Source organism: Branchiostoma belcheri, unplaced genomic scaffold (assembly GCF_001625305.1).
Source record: "Branchiostoma belcheri isolate BF01 breed outbred unplaced genomic scaffold, Haploidv18h27 scaffold62, whole genome shotgun sequence".
Classification (NCBI taxonomy): domain Eukaryota; kingdom Metazoa; phylum Chordata; class Leptocardii; order Amphioxiformes; family Branchiostomatidae; genus Branchiostoma; species Branchiostoma belcheri.
The window spans coordinates 1,303,274-1,319,934 of NW_017804265.1; the positions used below are offsets into that span (position 1 = coordinate 1,303,274).

Below are 16,661 nucleotides of genomic sequence, written 5' to 3' on the forward strand. Positions count from 1 at the left end.
AGAAAAAAAATGGTTGTCTTCTCCAGTTCTGGTAATGTTGCAGAATTGTCGGAAGCTTCAAAAGCATGTATTTTGTCACAAACATACCAGGAGGAAACCCGGTGAAATAGTCTGGTCACACATTTCCTACTCCGTATAAAATCCTGTCTCTCTATCCTGAATGTAAATGTGAAAATACAAGTACCTCCATGCAAATGTACAAAACATTCAAACTTTTACGTTTTCTGTGCCAAACACTTTGTTTGTGACTGTCAGAAGACCTTTATGGGTATAAATATGCCAATCAATGCGTTCTTTATCACTCAATAAGTCATATAGGGTACCAGCCCCTCAGAAATAGTGGTATGACCTAAAAAGATATTGTTTCTGTGCAAGAAATGGACTGTACCAATTGAAACGGGGGTTTATTGAACACGAGGTTTGTAGGTTTAAGTGGCAGCTTTGTGTAAAAATGTGAATTTTATGTAAAGGTTATTTTTCTTTTATACGAGCCACTGTACATTGAAAATGTTGACAGGAAAATTGTACATTTGCAATGGATGAATGCAGTGAGCAGTTGTGAAACTTGACCTGTGCAAGGTTTGGTGGCGTGGAATAAAACATGAAAAAAGAATGATCTTGTCACGTGTTACTGGTTGTTTTTACTTTCTAATAGTGATTAAAAAAAGGAAATCGAAGATAAAGCTAAGCATGGCAGTAAGTCTTTGTAAAAAGCCAGGATTAAACCAGTTTTAATCAAAGGTAGCAAGTCAGGAATGTTTATACTTCCATGCAGAAAAGTGACATTGTGTCTACGAGATTAGCTGTCATAAACAGCCGCAAGGAGGCGCTCGCGAGCGGTCTAATTTTTGGTGCCAGCGGTGGTCTGAAAGCGCCACCTTTTATCGAGGTGTGGTACTGCAGCTTAAACGTGTCATATGGATTACCCTATTAGTAACGTTATAAACCGAATACAGGCATGTTTAACTCAGAAAGACGCCTAACGGTGCACGATAAATTGTTATCTAACTAGTAAAACAGAAATAAAACTCCATCAACCTCCAAATACGCAATAAAAGAAGAAAATATCCCTGATACTAGTACATGTACATCATACTGGCCACTGCACGGTCTCCCAGCGCCACCTAGCGTTTCAAATCTCAGGTGCAGTGTCGCTGATCTCGTTGGTTCTCGCGAGATATGGACACGCGAGAAGTGGACATTTTACCCGCGAAATACAAAATGTATTTTCCGACAAGAAGACGCAGAAACAGCGACTAATTGAACGTAAAACATGAAGTAAGAACATTTATCCGAGTCCTCTTTCCAAGATAAGTACTACAATACAATGAAGTACATTATTCAGAGAATAACGTTGCCTCACGTCACCTATTCAGGGGTAACAATTAAACTGCAGTGGGCTGTAGGTAATTCGTCGGTATTACATCGGATTTTCGTCGGTCAAACTGCAGTACTGCACCTCGATAAAAGGTGACGCTTTTAGACCACCACTGGCACCAAAAATAAGACCGCTCGCGAGCGCCCCCTAGCGGAAATTTTGACAACTAATCTCGTACGATCTCGCGGGATGCGGCCATTTTTTCCCGCGAAATTCAGTGCTTGGCTTTGCGAGTCACAGGCTAGGAATATCTTGAATTTACACCGTTTTCTGTGAAAATTTCGAGTGTCTTGAGGGTGGACTTATCTTTCTAAGGTTCTCAACTTTCTGAAGCATCGTCAAGTTGCCTGGAAGTGCGTCGAAGAAGAAGATATCGGACAAAAAAACAAACGTAAAGTTTTGCCAAGATGGCGGTGAGCGCGGCACACTTCCGTAACCTGGACCTTTCGCTGGAGAATCTGAAGAAATGTTCCAAATATTTCCTGACGGGGATGGAGTTCGCCTCCGAAGTCGCTCTGGACGTGCAGGAAATGAAAGGTTTGTTTGTTTATTTGTCTGTTTTTATAACTAGAATACGAGAAGTTAGGAAAAAGCGGCTGACGGTTGATTTGCCTACCAAAATAATTTTTTGCATATGTCTACAAATAATCTGCATATGTATGATGTAAACAAAAACAGCGATCGCTTGTAAAATTATACACGATGTGTAAAAACCACACTAGACTTGACCTTTGGAAAGCTCGAAAGCTAACGCCACCCCTGTGAAAACTTTATTCAACGGCTAGGACTTTGAGTATTGGACTACGACTCTGTTTTGACGAATCGGACCTTTATGTTTTACTGTATGTTGTCTTACTGTACGTTACTATGTCCTGTGTAATTTTGCTGTGCCCCCTTGGAAAACAGCTGATTCAAGCTGAATTGGGGCTACCCAGCCGTCTTGAGATGAAATAAATAAATAAATAAATCGGCCTGGTCTAAAATCCCCCCCCCCGCCCAGAAAAAACCTAATCAAGAAGGTTAAATACCTCCTTGGTCTAATTGACTCTAAAGAGATTTTCAAATTATGCCACGTCCCCCAGTATAATGCATTGCTGTATATCTATTAAACTGTATCTCCTGCATAGTTTTTATTTTTACTAAAAATTTTAGAGTTACTGTATCTCAAACAGCTCAAAAATTTGTTAATATGTTAAAAATACATTGTGTTTCTGTTTCCTCCGCAGCCAATGAGGATCAGGTGCAGCAGGTGGAGGACGTGATGGTGGAGTACGCCGCGATGGAGCGAGATCTGAAACAGTTTGTACAAGCCGTGGAGACCGTCAAACAACAGGTCAGACTGCTCAGACTTTGCCTGGCCTCCACATGGCTTCCCAAGGTGGCATCTGATGTCCTTGATGATCATGATTTACCTCTTATTGTTTCCTATTGCTTCAAATTGAGGCTTGTGTGGTGTAGAGGTAAGGTGTATGGCTCAGATCCAAGGGGTCCCAGGTTCGAATCCTGCCCGATGCCACCGATCTTTTGCCCTCGGAAAGGTACTTCATATGACTGTCCTCATTATACCAGGTGTAAAATGGGTACCTGGCTTTGATTGAGGAGGTAAAAGACAGTGGAAGGAGAGGGATGGGCTCCACCTTCCAATACCGTGCCCTTAGACACTGTGGACTAACAACCCATTGCCCCTATGGTCTTAAAAAGGCTACAGGACTACCTTTACCTGGAGTTTACATTTATCGCTAAAAAAATCAGTCTGATAATGGGAAGAACGCCAGCTAGGTTGAGGTAGGGGATCCCAACGCTGTGATTTTGAACGCTGACAGTGAGTTATTAGCGTATTTTGTGTTGTTTGAGGTGGAGAAAGATGGGGCCTTAGTTCCTAACGTCTGTTGTTGTTTCAGGTGAAAAGTGGTGACTTATCCGACCATGTAGCTGTGGAGAAGGCTCTGAGTGAACAGCTGGAGGCTGAACAGCAGGGAAACAGCAGGGAACAGCTGCTACAGCACCACATGATCACCTCGCTACACGACAAACTCAGGGAACTCAAGGGTATGCTGTTATGCTCACTCACACTCCATTCGTTTTAATGTTAGTTTCTCCATGTTATGTGAGTCTTAATGTCGGGATCTGATGACTTTTAGCCGCTTTGTCAAGCAGTCTTCCAGGTTTTCACAAGTATTTTGGTACAGAAGGACAACTTTCCATGGTACAAGTCGCGCATCGAGTCATGACATGACCACAGTAAGGGTCTGGTATTCTTCCCCATGCTGTTGAAATCAATGGCAGACTGGCCTATCCCATCACCATTTCTCACTAGCTACCATCAAAAAAATGTTTTACGTCTGATGATTGAAAATGACACAGTCAACATAGGTCCCAAGTAGTGCCAGTTGTGGTTGCATTGGACAGCATAGGCACGATCCTTAATTCTTACAACTATGGGGGGAAATTGTGATCAAGAAAAAAACGGTCAATATGGCCAAATGGATGACTTGTAAAGGTGGTTGCTTGGGCATGTTTGTACTTTTAAAACCGCGGTAGGAAATCTTCAATTTCTTGTCTAACTTGTAGGTAAAGAAGAAACACATTAAACAAAACAAAAAATTCACAGCAACTCTGAGTTCTTCACGGAGAGGTGAAATCTTTGATTTCTTGTTTAACTTGTAGGTGAAGAAGAATCAGAGCAAAATAAACACAGGACAAAACAATACCTCCATTTTCATGGATGCAACGAAACAAAAAATTCACAACTCTGAGTGAAATCTTTGATTTGTTGTTTTAATTTGTAGGTGAAGAAGAATCGGAGCCGTCTCCTCAGCCCGGAGGGTCCCAAACGGGAGGCGATGATGATGATGAGATTGAGATGACCCAGGCAGAGGTCAACCTGAAGTGCCCTTTGACCCAGCAGGAGTTTAAGGAACCAGTGAGGAACAAGAAGTGCGGTCACGTGTACGACAAGGGTCCCATCCTGCAGCACATCCGCAGGAAGAGAGGGGTCAAGTAAGGACATGGTTGTCTTGCAGACAATCTTGTTTGTGATCATCATATCTTAAAGACACCCAAAGCGATTTCTGGGCACCAAATATTTATTTTCAAAGTCCATATTGCTGGTCCCTTTTTTTTTTAATGCAGTATTTTGATATGTATGAGGCTGGTATGAGGCCAAAATGCAATATTGCCGATAGAAAACGGTTGCTTGTTTTGTATTAGAGGTTAGTTGTGGCTATTAATTGGTGGTACCAGAAAATAAAGGGACTCCTCACGTAACTTGTTTTGGGGCTACTTCAAACACTTTAAGTACAACTTATGAAATGAGGACGAACATGTGCTTGAAGAAATGGCAGTAAATGTCAATATCTGACAGATTTCCTCATCCAGAATATTTTTTTGTTTTACGTTACACAGACTAGAAAATCACTGAATGAAAGGTTACTGTTCCCTGTAACTGTGTATAATATATATATTAGTATGTAAAGTATATAAATACTACTATAGATGCGTTTGGGAAAGCATCTGTAGCAATGACAACCTGTACTGTAAAATGTGAACCAGTCAGATTTGCTCTGAGGAAGGTGACAGACGGTTACCAAAACATTGGCTGAGTTTAACTTGGTTGCATAAAAAGAGTCTTTTTATCCATGCTTGTTTTTGTCACCACAGATGTCCAGTCAGTGCCTGTGCGAACACAGACCCCATCAGTGAGCAGGACTTGGAAGATGATGTGGAGATGAGGAGAAAAATCGACAAGAAGAACAGACAAGCAGGAAGGAAAGAACCTCGGAACAGAGACATGCCCTTCTAGACTCAGTCCTGCCTGTTTCATTCTAGAAAAGAAGAGAGTAGAAAGACCATGTATTGTACTTCAGGGCTTCGAAATACTTTTTTAGGTTGCCCATCAATATTTCAGCAAAATCTAAGGTTTTGCAAAACGATATACATGTACTGTACTTTTTTACATTGTAACAGGCACTTACATGAACACATGTAACACATAAACACAGCAGTTTATATTAAGTGTATAAAAAAAAAAAACATGAAGTCAGTAGGACATTTAATACTTCAGTTATTTATTGTCAACATGTAAGGACTTTTACTCAAAAGTCTAGATCTGTTTTGATCATTATTGATAATAGACAAGACCTACAATAGGTCTGGTAAACTGGCCACGAGAGGTAGACTTTTTAAAATAGAGGACAGAGAAGAAGAGATCATAGACTTGTTGGATATTAGCAAAGTAGAAATGTACTTAATCATAAGTTGGTTTGTAGAGTAGACCGTAAACTTTAGGTCCAAGAAAGTAGATATAGTTTTTTTGTTTACTACTATAAATTAGAGTTCAGTTTAGTTGTTTTACCTATTAAGGAATTTTTTATATTGTTGCTTATGTTCATTCCATTAAAACATACCATATTGAAGATCATTTGTTTTGTTGTTTATTCCTTTTCATTACTTTGAAATGGAAAATTTAGAGAGTCTAAAGAAGAAAGGTACATGTACATGTGTCACCAGTACATAATATCCAAGCAGATCCTAGGGTGGCAAAAGACAGTGGCCCACGGGTGGTCCAATATCCAAGGATTGGACCCTCTCTGGTCAATGGGTACTGGTACTGCCAGGCCAATTTGATACTGTCTTTTTCCACCCTAGGATCTGCTTGGAGATACAGTCCATAGTTGGTATTTGACAAAGGCCATGTGCAGTTATGCCACCTGGAAGATTTTAACAGGACTGCATTCAACCTATAAATATTATTTTTGATATCTATGACATCACACACTGAAATAGGAAATTATTTTCAGACAAAGGTTTGGCTAGGGTGACTTAAAATAAAGCCCATAAAAATAAGTAGGCATAACCTGACTTGTTGTTTAACGTTCACATTAAGTTAACAACGTTACATTACATATATATATATGGAAATAATGGACACAATAAAAATACAGGCAGAATTTTCCCGAAAGGCAAGAACAAATGTCACTGAAAGACCAAATTCCTAAGTATGAAAATTAATTAAGCACGCTACAAATACAATTACAACCGAATGTCATTGCACCAGCCTCCTGATGCAAAGCCCTCACACAGCTCTTCCTATACTACTTTCGCCGGTACTTCCTGCACAGTCGGCTCCACTTCCGGTTTCAATCCAGGGCGCATCCATGTTTAATTCACCCGATTTTGGTTGATTTTTCCCCAAATTTTCGCCATGCCGGAGCAGATCAGCGTGGCCGAGTTTCTGGAGGAGACTCGGGACGACTATTCCTCCCCAACAACCTCCAACTTCGTCTGCAAAATGCCGCTGATGAAGAGCACAGTGTCCGTCTTGGAAGAGGTGAGTTTTCGGGTGGGGTGGGCCTCAAAGGGGGGAGGGGGGCAACAAGTTGTTATAAAATATATCGTTCGTGCTTTTTCTTTCCCCTGTATTATCCTTTCGTTCTTTGTGATGATCCTAAACATTTGTAGAAAATTCTCATCATATATTTACCGTATAACCCTTTTTTTCACGATGCAAAATGATATATGTTTGCCAAACTGTAAATAATTTGTGTTGTACAAAAAAAAACTGGATGGAAAGCTTGCACTCAAATTCAACAATAAATCTAATTGATTTTGGCAGCGGGGCTGGAACTGAAGATTTTAGCACCGTTTTCTTTAATTTTCCGTTTAATGACGGCCCTTTTTTCGGCCCGGAAAGTCGTTTGGTTGTCAAAATGAAGACCAGAGACTGGCTACAGACACTTGATTGGAGGATAAACATGGCGGTTTTATTTATGTGTAATCTGGAGCGGATTAGTTCAGTGATTAGCTGCACAAGTGTCTAATCCTTCGAGTGGAGTTAATCAAATAACGTGGACAGGGAAGAAACATACAGAAATGGACTTTTAGACTTAATTTGATCAGAGAAATCTTTGACATTTGTCTGAAATGTTGAGAAAATTCACCCCCAAATATGCAGATTTTTGTGCGATTGTGTTTGGATGTGTAGATTTCATAGATAGAAAAATAACATGACCTCCTTTATTTCTCTTGGGTGAAAGTCCTGTTCTTTGATATGTATTGATTTTTTTTGTGATTCAGTCAAATAATTTTAGGCATTACAAGAAGAATTGAACAGTTTTTTTATCAATGGTTTGAGAAATGTGAAAAAAAAATTCAAGGATTTGAAATCTAGGAACTAGACTCATGATATGATACAATAATCAATATTTTTGCAGTACAAATATCTAAGATATTCTTTTGCAGATTGTTTGTCGCACATTTTGACAGATGTTGTCTGTTTATCTGTTGTTTACAGCAGAAGTCTATTGTCCCGAAGCTTTTGTTTTCAAACAATAGCCATGCTGAGATTTCACACTGCATACGATCTGTTTCACAATAAACCAAATTCCAGTACAGGAACACCCAAAATAACCTGAAGGCATTTGGCGTTTTCAAGGACAGTTTACAAGTTGTTGGTGTTTTTGTTGGTGTTTTTGTTCAAATTTGATTTCTCCTTGCTCAAAATTTCAAAGAAAAGGGAATTTTAGGAAGGCAAAATAAAATAAAAAAGAAATATTTAAAAGAATATATTGTGGTGCTCATATCTTACAAAAGAAGGAACATATATTTTACTGATTTAAATTCAGGGTTTTGTGAAAATGATCATTGATCGAAAACCATGCCAGACAGATTACCACTGTTAAGAACCTTAAGATGAAATTGATACTGATATGTTTTCTTTTACAATAATGACAGTAATTTGTATTCACTAGTATTTCCAAGTCAGAATTTTCACAACTAGGCAACCTCTGAATAAGATGGTCAACTTAAATTTTACAACCTCCTTTCAGTAAAATTAATATTAATGGCATACAGAAAACCAACAAAATGTTTTACTCCAAAAATTATTTTAGCAGGATAGGCATATGATTTTAATATAACTTTTATTTCTTTAAGTCATGTCATTTCATAGCAGCTACTGTCATTGCAAGCAAACAAATATTTTTGTCAACAACGGTTTCATTCGATTTCATAGATTTTTTAGCCATGCCATATAACAAATATTAGAGATAATGCTTTTCCATAGCATTTACGGTAAATGCAAGCAAATATATTTTTCATCAACAAATAGCTTTTAGCAATGTTACTTTTCTCATAACATTATTAATATTGTAGATATTTATAATTTCACACATTGTTATAACTTGTCTGTGTCCTTTTGCCCCTATAAGCCCCCCTCCCCACAAATACCACTATAATACCTCAGCCAAATGACAACAGACTGCAGTAATCTTATGATTGCATAATTAGGTCCTCCAGGTCTGCATGTATAATAATGCCATCCATCACCGCACCCGCTTTTACCAAACATGGAGTGCATTTCGCGCACGTGTGAGGGTCCCTTAGGGGTTGTAAAGTAACCTAATACCACGTTAGATATTCCACGGTGAAATTCAAACTTAGAAGAGGAAATGAGGGTACCGGAAAATAGAAATTATCGGCTAGCAAGAATATGTTGTATTTTTAGAGCAGTTGCTAGGAAAATGATATTGTGATACATTAAGGATTCTGTCAGACCCTTTTAGAGCCTCTACTGGTTAATCAGCTGATCCCTTAGTTGGGGGGATGGAAGAAAATGTTGATTATTTTATGGCAACCTGTCGTATTACAAAAATACATCTGTCATACTGACTCATACATACAATGCATGTTACATCAATGTGTTGTCATCTGGATATGGAAAATGCCCACATCACAAGCTACATTTTGTTTGAGAATCATAGTCCGAATATCTTTGTCCTCAATATACGATAGTCTAAGAAATATACATGTACATAAATGTAGCGTTTACGACAACTTGGGCATTACATGTTTATCACCCGCCATAAAAGTCTGCATATCTCATTGATACGATCTTATAAACCTCTAGTCGAATTAAAACTAAAATTTAAGGCATGTTTCAGTGAAAACGCTCAGAATTCTATATAAAGACTTGTTAGCTTAAAAATCATTGTACATACATGTATAATTTGGGTAATCTCTACTGTGAAGATGATAGGGGTGTTTATTTTTTTACTGTAGGCCACACCAATTTAATTTGTTGGTTCTCGGATTTGCCTCTTCATTTTTTTCTGATTTGCAAAAAAAAAAAGAAGATTCTGGTCCTGAATCAACTGAAAAATAGCTCATGTTTTGCCCCCAACAGTTGAGGAAAGTCCTTTTCTTCCTAATCCTAGTTGTTACAGTTTTCCCATCTATCATTGCAGTGGTTTGATTAAAAGTTCAAAATTCAATGTTTAAAGTTTAACCCAGCCTTTTGTGTTGACTTCATGGCTCATTCCATAGCATTTAAGCCTATAATAGGATGCCTAGATCTGTTTTTATTTTTATTTTTTTCGCCCTGTCGCTTCATATTTTTTCTGAAAAAATCTGAGAACCAACAAATTAAATTGGTGTGGCCGTACAAAGTATATTTGGTTAGACTGAAGGCTTAACCAAATTCATATACAATTTAGTAAAATTCTTGCTTTGAGTTTCCACTTCTTTTTGGTACCCTTTGCAACTACAGTACATCACATAATATCAAACAAAATATAACTGTAACAGTTATAAAGTAACAGTTTTCTGATTGCTTGTATCTTTTTATACTATTAATTATAGTTTTTGGCAGCATTAAAAATTGCGCAAATTGCAGAAAGAACTAAATTAAAGAGACTCACACAAAAATAGTATAGCATCTTACCACCTAAAATTACAGCTTGGCAAAATTTAAAAAAACTGGATACAAAATACAGGAAGACAGAACAATGTCATGTTATATATAGCTGTGTCACAGGCTCTTCATAAACATCAGTAGCAACAGGAAACAGCTTTTGTTTTCAGCCGTTTTGTTCACACCACATACGGAAGTACGCGATATATCAAAGTTGAATCAATACAATGTAGTAATGATATTTGCACCACCAGGCACTGGTTTCCCTTTTATATGTACTAAAAATGAGGAAAACTAGATTGTATTTTTGGTGCAGAAAGTTTCAGTATATTTATTTAGCTTTCAGAAAGTCAACACTTTGTATTACATTTTGAATCTAGACAGCACACTTTCAGGATTCTATGCTCTAAAAATCAAAGCAAAATACATGTATTGTAATTTTAGGTTGAATTCAATCTGAATCTGTATAGCTGGTTTAAGTATAACCGCCCTTCAGCGTAACACACTAGCTTCTTTATCTGTATAGCCGGTATAACCGCCCTTCGGCACAACACACCAGCTTCGCAGGCACGCGGAAAAACAAGAAGTATTCTGTATGAGAAAATCTATGGAATATTGACTGCCATTTCTTCATTTTTGTCATCATTTTATACTTCAAATGCTTGAAATAGAGTTTTATTTTTTTGGAACGACTAATAAATACTTAGTAGCTAGAACCAGCCTATATGATACAAAACAACGAAACAACCATTTTCTGTCAGCAACATCACATTTTTGCCACACAGATACATGTATCAGCATGCTATGGGACCGTTGATACAACTTATAAACTACATTAAAAAGATAACCAAAAATTGGAAATCCAGTTATTACAGCGCTGAAATAACTTTTTGTAAATGTAACTAAGTCAAAATCCTCCAGTTTTGTGTGTTTTGAAACAACCTAAAGGACATTCTGGCTGAATCTAATCAGAAACGAGAACAAAAGTCCAGACATTCCTCATGATTGATTTTAATCTCATCCAGCATAGCTGTCAATCAACAGTAGGCCATTTATCTAAAACAAAGGTCACCAGAGGTCGTAGAGGTCAGACCAATGGCCTTTGCAGTCAGATAGAATCCAATAATGTCCTTTGGTTCTTTAAAAATAACATTATATCAGACAGCCGTTGGTCAAATGCTTCTGGTTTGAGGCACAAGATAAGGAAAGCCATAGAATTATGAGTATCATATCAACATGTAATAGCCCACAGATATACAGTATTAACTTTGATTTATTGAAGCATGTTGGTGTAAGATACGGGTTTTGTAGCTAAGATACAGGTTATGCGTATGGGAATCCCTTAAATTCAATGCACTTATCATTCAGTGCGGTATTTTATTCGTTTGTGATAAAAAATATTATGACCACTATTTCAGCAGCATTCTAGTAACATTGAAATTATAGATATGTGTATTCCTCAAACTGGGAATTTACCATTCAAAGTATAGTTTGCTGTGTGAATTTTACGATTGAATTTCTATTTCTATATTCAATAGATTGATATTCCATTGTAGACACTGCTAGAAAATATGAGAATTTCTTTGTCATTTACAACTACTGTATACTCTTGGGAGTTTTTAGGAAAGATGAAATATTTCCCCCCAGACATTCTCTAACTCTAGTTTGACACATGAGTTATGGGTTTGGATTCATGCCAGACTACAGAATTTTCCATTGTTGCTTTGTAATAAACAAAGGAATAACATTCAGTAATGGTACATTCGTATAGTAATACATAGCATGTAGCAAAACTGTTTTTCATGAAAATTTGTGTTCCGTTTCATATATTAAGATTTAAAAGTTTGATGGTCTATTATTTTAAAAATCTACATAATCTACATGGCATTTTAAACAGCTGTTTCAGTTTTAATGTGGGACTGCTAGTTAGAATATTTAACCTTGAATTTTTTTGCAAGACTCAGTTTGACACATTTGAGCATTCCTTGGCAGCACCCCAGTTCAAAAGAGAAGTACATGTTTTACATGCATAATATAACATTGACATTGCACAAAACCTATAATGTATTGTGCATAGCACTTTGGCAGAATGTCTTGTATTCTCGTATTCATCTATAATATTCAAATGTTAAATGTGTCAGAAAAGATGTCATCTGCAACGGACTAAATTCTGATGCAACATTGACCAAACGACCAACGAAATCTGTGAAAAAATCCGGGTTTCACACAGACGCAGTATGTTCTGCCATTGTGCTGCCAGCACCCCAGTTTACATGCATACTGTATGTGCGTTTTGTAGGGCACAGTGTTTTATAGTGTTTGGGTGATTGACCCAGTAGACTAATGTATTGCCATGTGGTGCTATGTGGGGAATGGTAATTGCGACGGAGGATCGTTCACTCCTAAAACCCTTGCCAGGTGGACTGGACCAAGATATAAAAGGGGGGCTGCAGGCGTAAGCAGGCCTTTTTAGTCTTCATAATCTGTAGGCAGACTCCCCAAAAATCAACGTAATTTGCAATAGCACATTAGCCGCAAAGCGTAAAATCGTAATGAGCCTTAAGACTTAAATGTAATTCGTAATCGGTGGCGAATGCAGGTCCTCATAAAAGGGAGGTCTTTTTTGTCTGATTATCAAGATATCATACTAGTAATCAGTTTTTGAAATACCTACATTATTAAGGAATTTGCAGAAAATAATTTGACAAATTGCACTTGCAGGAAAGAACAATTAATTTATTAAAGGCATTCAGTGCAATTTCAAGGTGGCAAAACAAAACAAAAAACATTCTGGATGAGAAAATCTGTCTGATACTGACATTTACTGCCATTTTTTAATTTTTTTTTTTTTTAGCACATTTTCGTCATCATTTCATACTTTGAAATAGGCCAAAAACAGGCAATGTAAGGCATCTCTTTATTTTTGGGTACCGCCCATAAATAGCTAGTAGAACCAATGCAACCTACAACTGTTTTTCATCAGCGACATCACATTTTTGCCTCACCGATATCAGTATACTATGGGTTGATTCAAATGACCAGAAAATTATCTTTCAAATTTAAGTTTTGCTGCCCTAAAAATGAAATTACATCGGACAGCTTTAATTTAACAACCTGTACAGTGTTCAGGATCAATGGTATGTATGCTGGGTAAAAAAAATGAGTCTGGGCAGTTTGATTGTCACAAGTATTGAAGGAATGGATTTTTAAATTACTGCTGGTTCAAATGTAGCAGGTTGAAATCAATACCAGGTTATATTCTCCATAGGGACATCCGTCCCAATTATCTTGTTTCTACCTTGTTAACCCAATTTGTCCCCTCCCAAATGGATCGTTCCACTAGCCATGTATCCCAGGATGCCATAGGTCAGGGATGTCTTGGGATAGGAAATGTACCGTAAAGAATGAAACTTTTGCAGTTGTTTTATTCTTCCAATTATTTTTAACTGTGAATTTGTGACACAGCGAACATCCATTTCCAGTGTATTATCACTATACTATTACACTATTACAGAATCATTTCAAACATTAAACAAAAATCAAATCAAAACACGAAAAATCTCCTTTTCCATCCTATAGCAAAATAAGACTACCCCAAAAGTAAATTACTTTACAGTATATCATAGTCAATTTTGATTGGTGTGTGAAGAAATACATGCAGATCGTGATACATTTTTTTTATCGTGATGTTATCTAAAAAAAATTGACATGACAGGAAAAAATGCAGGCTGGATAACTAGAACTTAGAAGATAGAACACTGTTGTTCTGTTTTTCCACAGAAGACCATCTCACTAATGGTATTGGACACTTTTGCCAGAGACACCGAGCTAAAACAGATTACATTTTAGCAACCACTGACTGGTGAACCATTTCTGTTACTGTAACTCTTGATTTTTTTCACAGAACGATTATGTTCACGTTTTCATGGTCACTTCTGTACTGTGAACTTATCATTACCACTTATAAATCGTTTGCCTTTTGCCCCCCTCCCCCTCTGAACACCTCCATTTTTCTCAGACCGTGAAATTTTTCTACCATGAACAAATTAAACTGAATTACAGTACTGTACGTGGTTTCCATATATGGAACGCAGCTGGACTTGGAACAAGCATATGTCTGATTAAACCGGCTATCATGACTCAGCTGCAAAAATTAATTTTCCCCCACACATCTGGTGACTGGTAATTTGAGGCCCTGTGAAAACTGGACCCATCCCAGAAACAACTGTATAAATGGGAGTCGGCCCAGTGAATTGTAGGGGCGGAAATTACGCTTGCTATTTGTGGAGATGGAAAAAGTACCTTGTATCTATTGTTATATTCAGAAACTAAGTGACTACACTACAAATGTAGCATGTCGGCAGAACATACTGCACCTGCACAAAACCTGTAATGTATTGTGCATAGTACTTCGCCAGAACATCTCGTATAAGGTCGTATTCGTGCATATTATAAGGTTACATGTAACATCTTGTCTGTAGTTTCCAAATGTTATGTCGGAAAAGATATCGTCTGCAACAGCCAAAATTCTGATGCAATGTTGACCAAAAATCCAGCGAAAACTGTGAAAAATCAGGGTTTGCTGGCTACACTAGCCTGGGTGCCATCCTATAATTTAATCTACCATAGTCTCTCCTTTTTGAGGCCTGGCACCCAGACTACAGAGTGTCAGAAAAATGGGCCACTTACAAAATGTTCCAATTTTTCATCCTGACATCTGCTTGAGGATGAATGCAGGTTCAGAGGACTTGTCCCCTGCTGAATTCCCATGATGCCATGTGTAACTGCCCGTGAAACTGTGCCATGGTATGGGCTCAATTAGGATGATTAGCTGGACATGGGGGGCATCCATATGGATGGATATACCAGATGGAATACGGGTGTTCTAATATCTAGGCAAAGGTTTCTTCCATTGGCAGTTATTACCTTCTCCAAGAAGGTTATGTTTTTGGTAGTCACTAGTCAGTGCTTGTACGTAGGACTCAAGATAATGATGAAGAAGCTTTGGATTAATTTTCATGAAATTTGGTGTGTAGGTCTTGATGAGACCTCGAAATGGTTATATTTTAGGCTCCCTTTGACAGACAAAAATTGGCATGTAAAGGTGTACAGGAAGATAGGGAAGGAAAATAAGCTAGGTAGATACAAGTAAAATTTGCCCGTCAAAATGCAAGATCAGGCATGTCACTCGAAATGATCATCAAACAAACTTGAAATGATGGGAAAAAATTGCTATGACTCAAACCGTGTAATACTTACTCCCTTTACAAATCAAATTCGAGCTCAGAATCCAATACCGTAATGTGTATGTGTAGCGGACGGTAGCAAATGTTCATGGTCCAAGAAAAATGGGCACGTTGGCGGCAGGTGCAGCAAAAAGAAAGTCTGCAAATTATAAGTTCGTGGTACAGAAGTGACCGCGAAAACCGCAAATAAAAAAGTACCGCGAAAAAATTGTGAGTTACAGTACTACACAGGGTTCTAGCTAGCACAAAGTAGCGTAGGGGCCCCCTACGCTAAAATTTTGACCCACTACGCTAAATTTTCCCCCCTATGCTAAAACTTTGACCCACTACGCTAAATTTCTCTCCCTTTTCAATATAGCATAGGGGCATTGTGACTTTATTTCTTTGTTCAAGAATGCCAGATCAAATGTAAAAAAATTACCAATCAAGGATACATTGTACACACCTTAGAAATAACATTTTTTTCCCTTTGGGTATCGCTCAAATGGCCTTTTTTAGCTCAAATTAGCACCCCATCCCCCTCTCGGTCGCTTCTCTCCCTCGACTTGCGGCCAGTGCCACTACGCTAAAATTAAATCCTAGCTAGAACCCTGACTACATGTACACGTAGCCGTAACATTGCGTCAGTCTAAGCCGCAAGAAGCAATCGTCTAGATCTGAAATGGTGCACGTTTTGCGTGAGAAAACTGGGGCCAGATGCTATCTCTGACCGACTCCATTTCCGCCACCCCCATCTGCGAAACGGGAAAAACTGATCAATAAAAATTCAATCTCACAACGGAAGGATTGATTTTTACGGGGGAGGCCGTTTATTCATGTCTCAGTCCAGAGTGGATTACTCAGGGCAGAAGCGGCCGGGTTTTTCTTCTTAGTCCTCGTAATATAGATGAAAATTTAATGTACGTAATGATAAGAGTTATGTCACTATTTTGTATTCTGCATGAACTCACACTCAAAGGGTTATGCTATGAAATATCACATTAAAGTCTATAGAGAGAGAAACGTAATACATTTACAAGGCTTGAAGTTGAAAAGCAACCTGCATATGTAGGTGTAAGGCCACACCAATTTAATTTCTTGGTTAACAGATTCGCCCGCTTCATTTTTTTCTGATTTGCAAATAAAAATAAAAATTCAGAATCAACTGCAAAATGCTCATATTTTGCCCTGAACAGTTGAAAACAGTACTTTTCATCCTAGTTGATACAGTTATTCCATCTTTCAATGCAATGGTATCATTAAAACTTCAGAATTCATTGTTTAGATTTTGAACCAGCCTGGTGTGTTGACTTCATGGCTCCTATCATACCATTTTGGGCCATAATAGGATGCCTAGGCCTGTTTTTAT

General features: G+C 37.9%; 2 protein-coding genes across 2 annotated transcripts in view; both read left to right on the forward strand.

The window, feature by feature from the left end:
• The first annotated feature begins 1,532 nt into the window (after nucleotides 1-1,532).
• LOC109483099 (E3 SUMO-protein ligase NSE2-like) lies at nucleotides 1,533-5,701 on the forward strand. Its single transcript, XM_019786088.1, has 5 exons — nucleotides 1,533-1,915; nucleotides 2,605-2,711; nucleotides 3,280-3,427; nucleotides 4,168-4,378; nucleotides 5,039-5,701. Exons 1-5 carry the CDS (start codon nucleotides 1,786-1,788, stop codon nucleotides 5,178-5,180), a joined length of 738 nt encoding a protein of 245 aa, XP_019641647.1. The 5' UTR covers nucleotides 1,533-1,785; the 3' UTR covers nucleotides 5,181-5,701.
• A 768-nt stretch (nucleotides 5,702-6,469) lies between these two features.
• LOC109483065 (arf-GAP with SH3 domain, ANK repeat and PH domain-containing protein 1-like) overlaps nucleotides 6,470-16,661 on the forward strand; it is a 50,600-nt gene continuing 40,408 nt past the window's right edge. Inside the window, exon 1 of the mRNA XM_019786026.1 lies at nucleotides 6,470-6,707. Coding sequence (XP_019641585.1) covers nucleotides 6,582-6,707 — 126 coding nt within the window. The 5' untranslated portion in view covers nucleotides 6,470-6,581. The remainder of the gene's footprint in view (nucleotides 6,708-16,661) is intronic.

Excerpts from the sequence above, each read along its gene's own strand:
- LOC109483099 (XM_019786088.1), top strand. The coding sequence starts at position 1,786 with ATGGCGGTGAGCGCGGCACACTTCCGTAACCTGGACCTTTCGCTGGAG. Across the intron at positions 1,916-2,604 it reads GGACGTGCAGGAAATGAAAG|CCAATGAGGATCAGGTGCAG; the intron begins GTTTGTTTGTTT and ends TTTCCTCCGCAG. Across the intron at positions 4,379-5,038 it reads CGCAGGAAGAGAGGGGTCAA|ATGTCCAGTCAGTGCCTGTG; the intron begins GTAAGGACATGG and ends TTGTCACCACAG.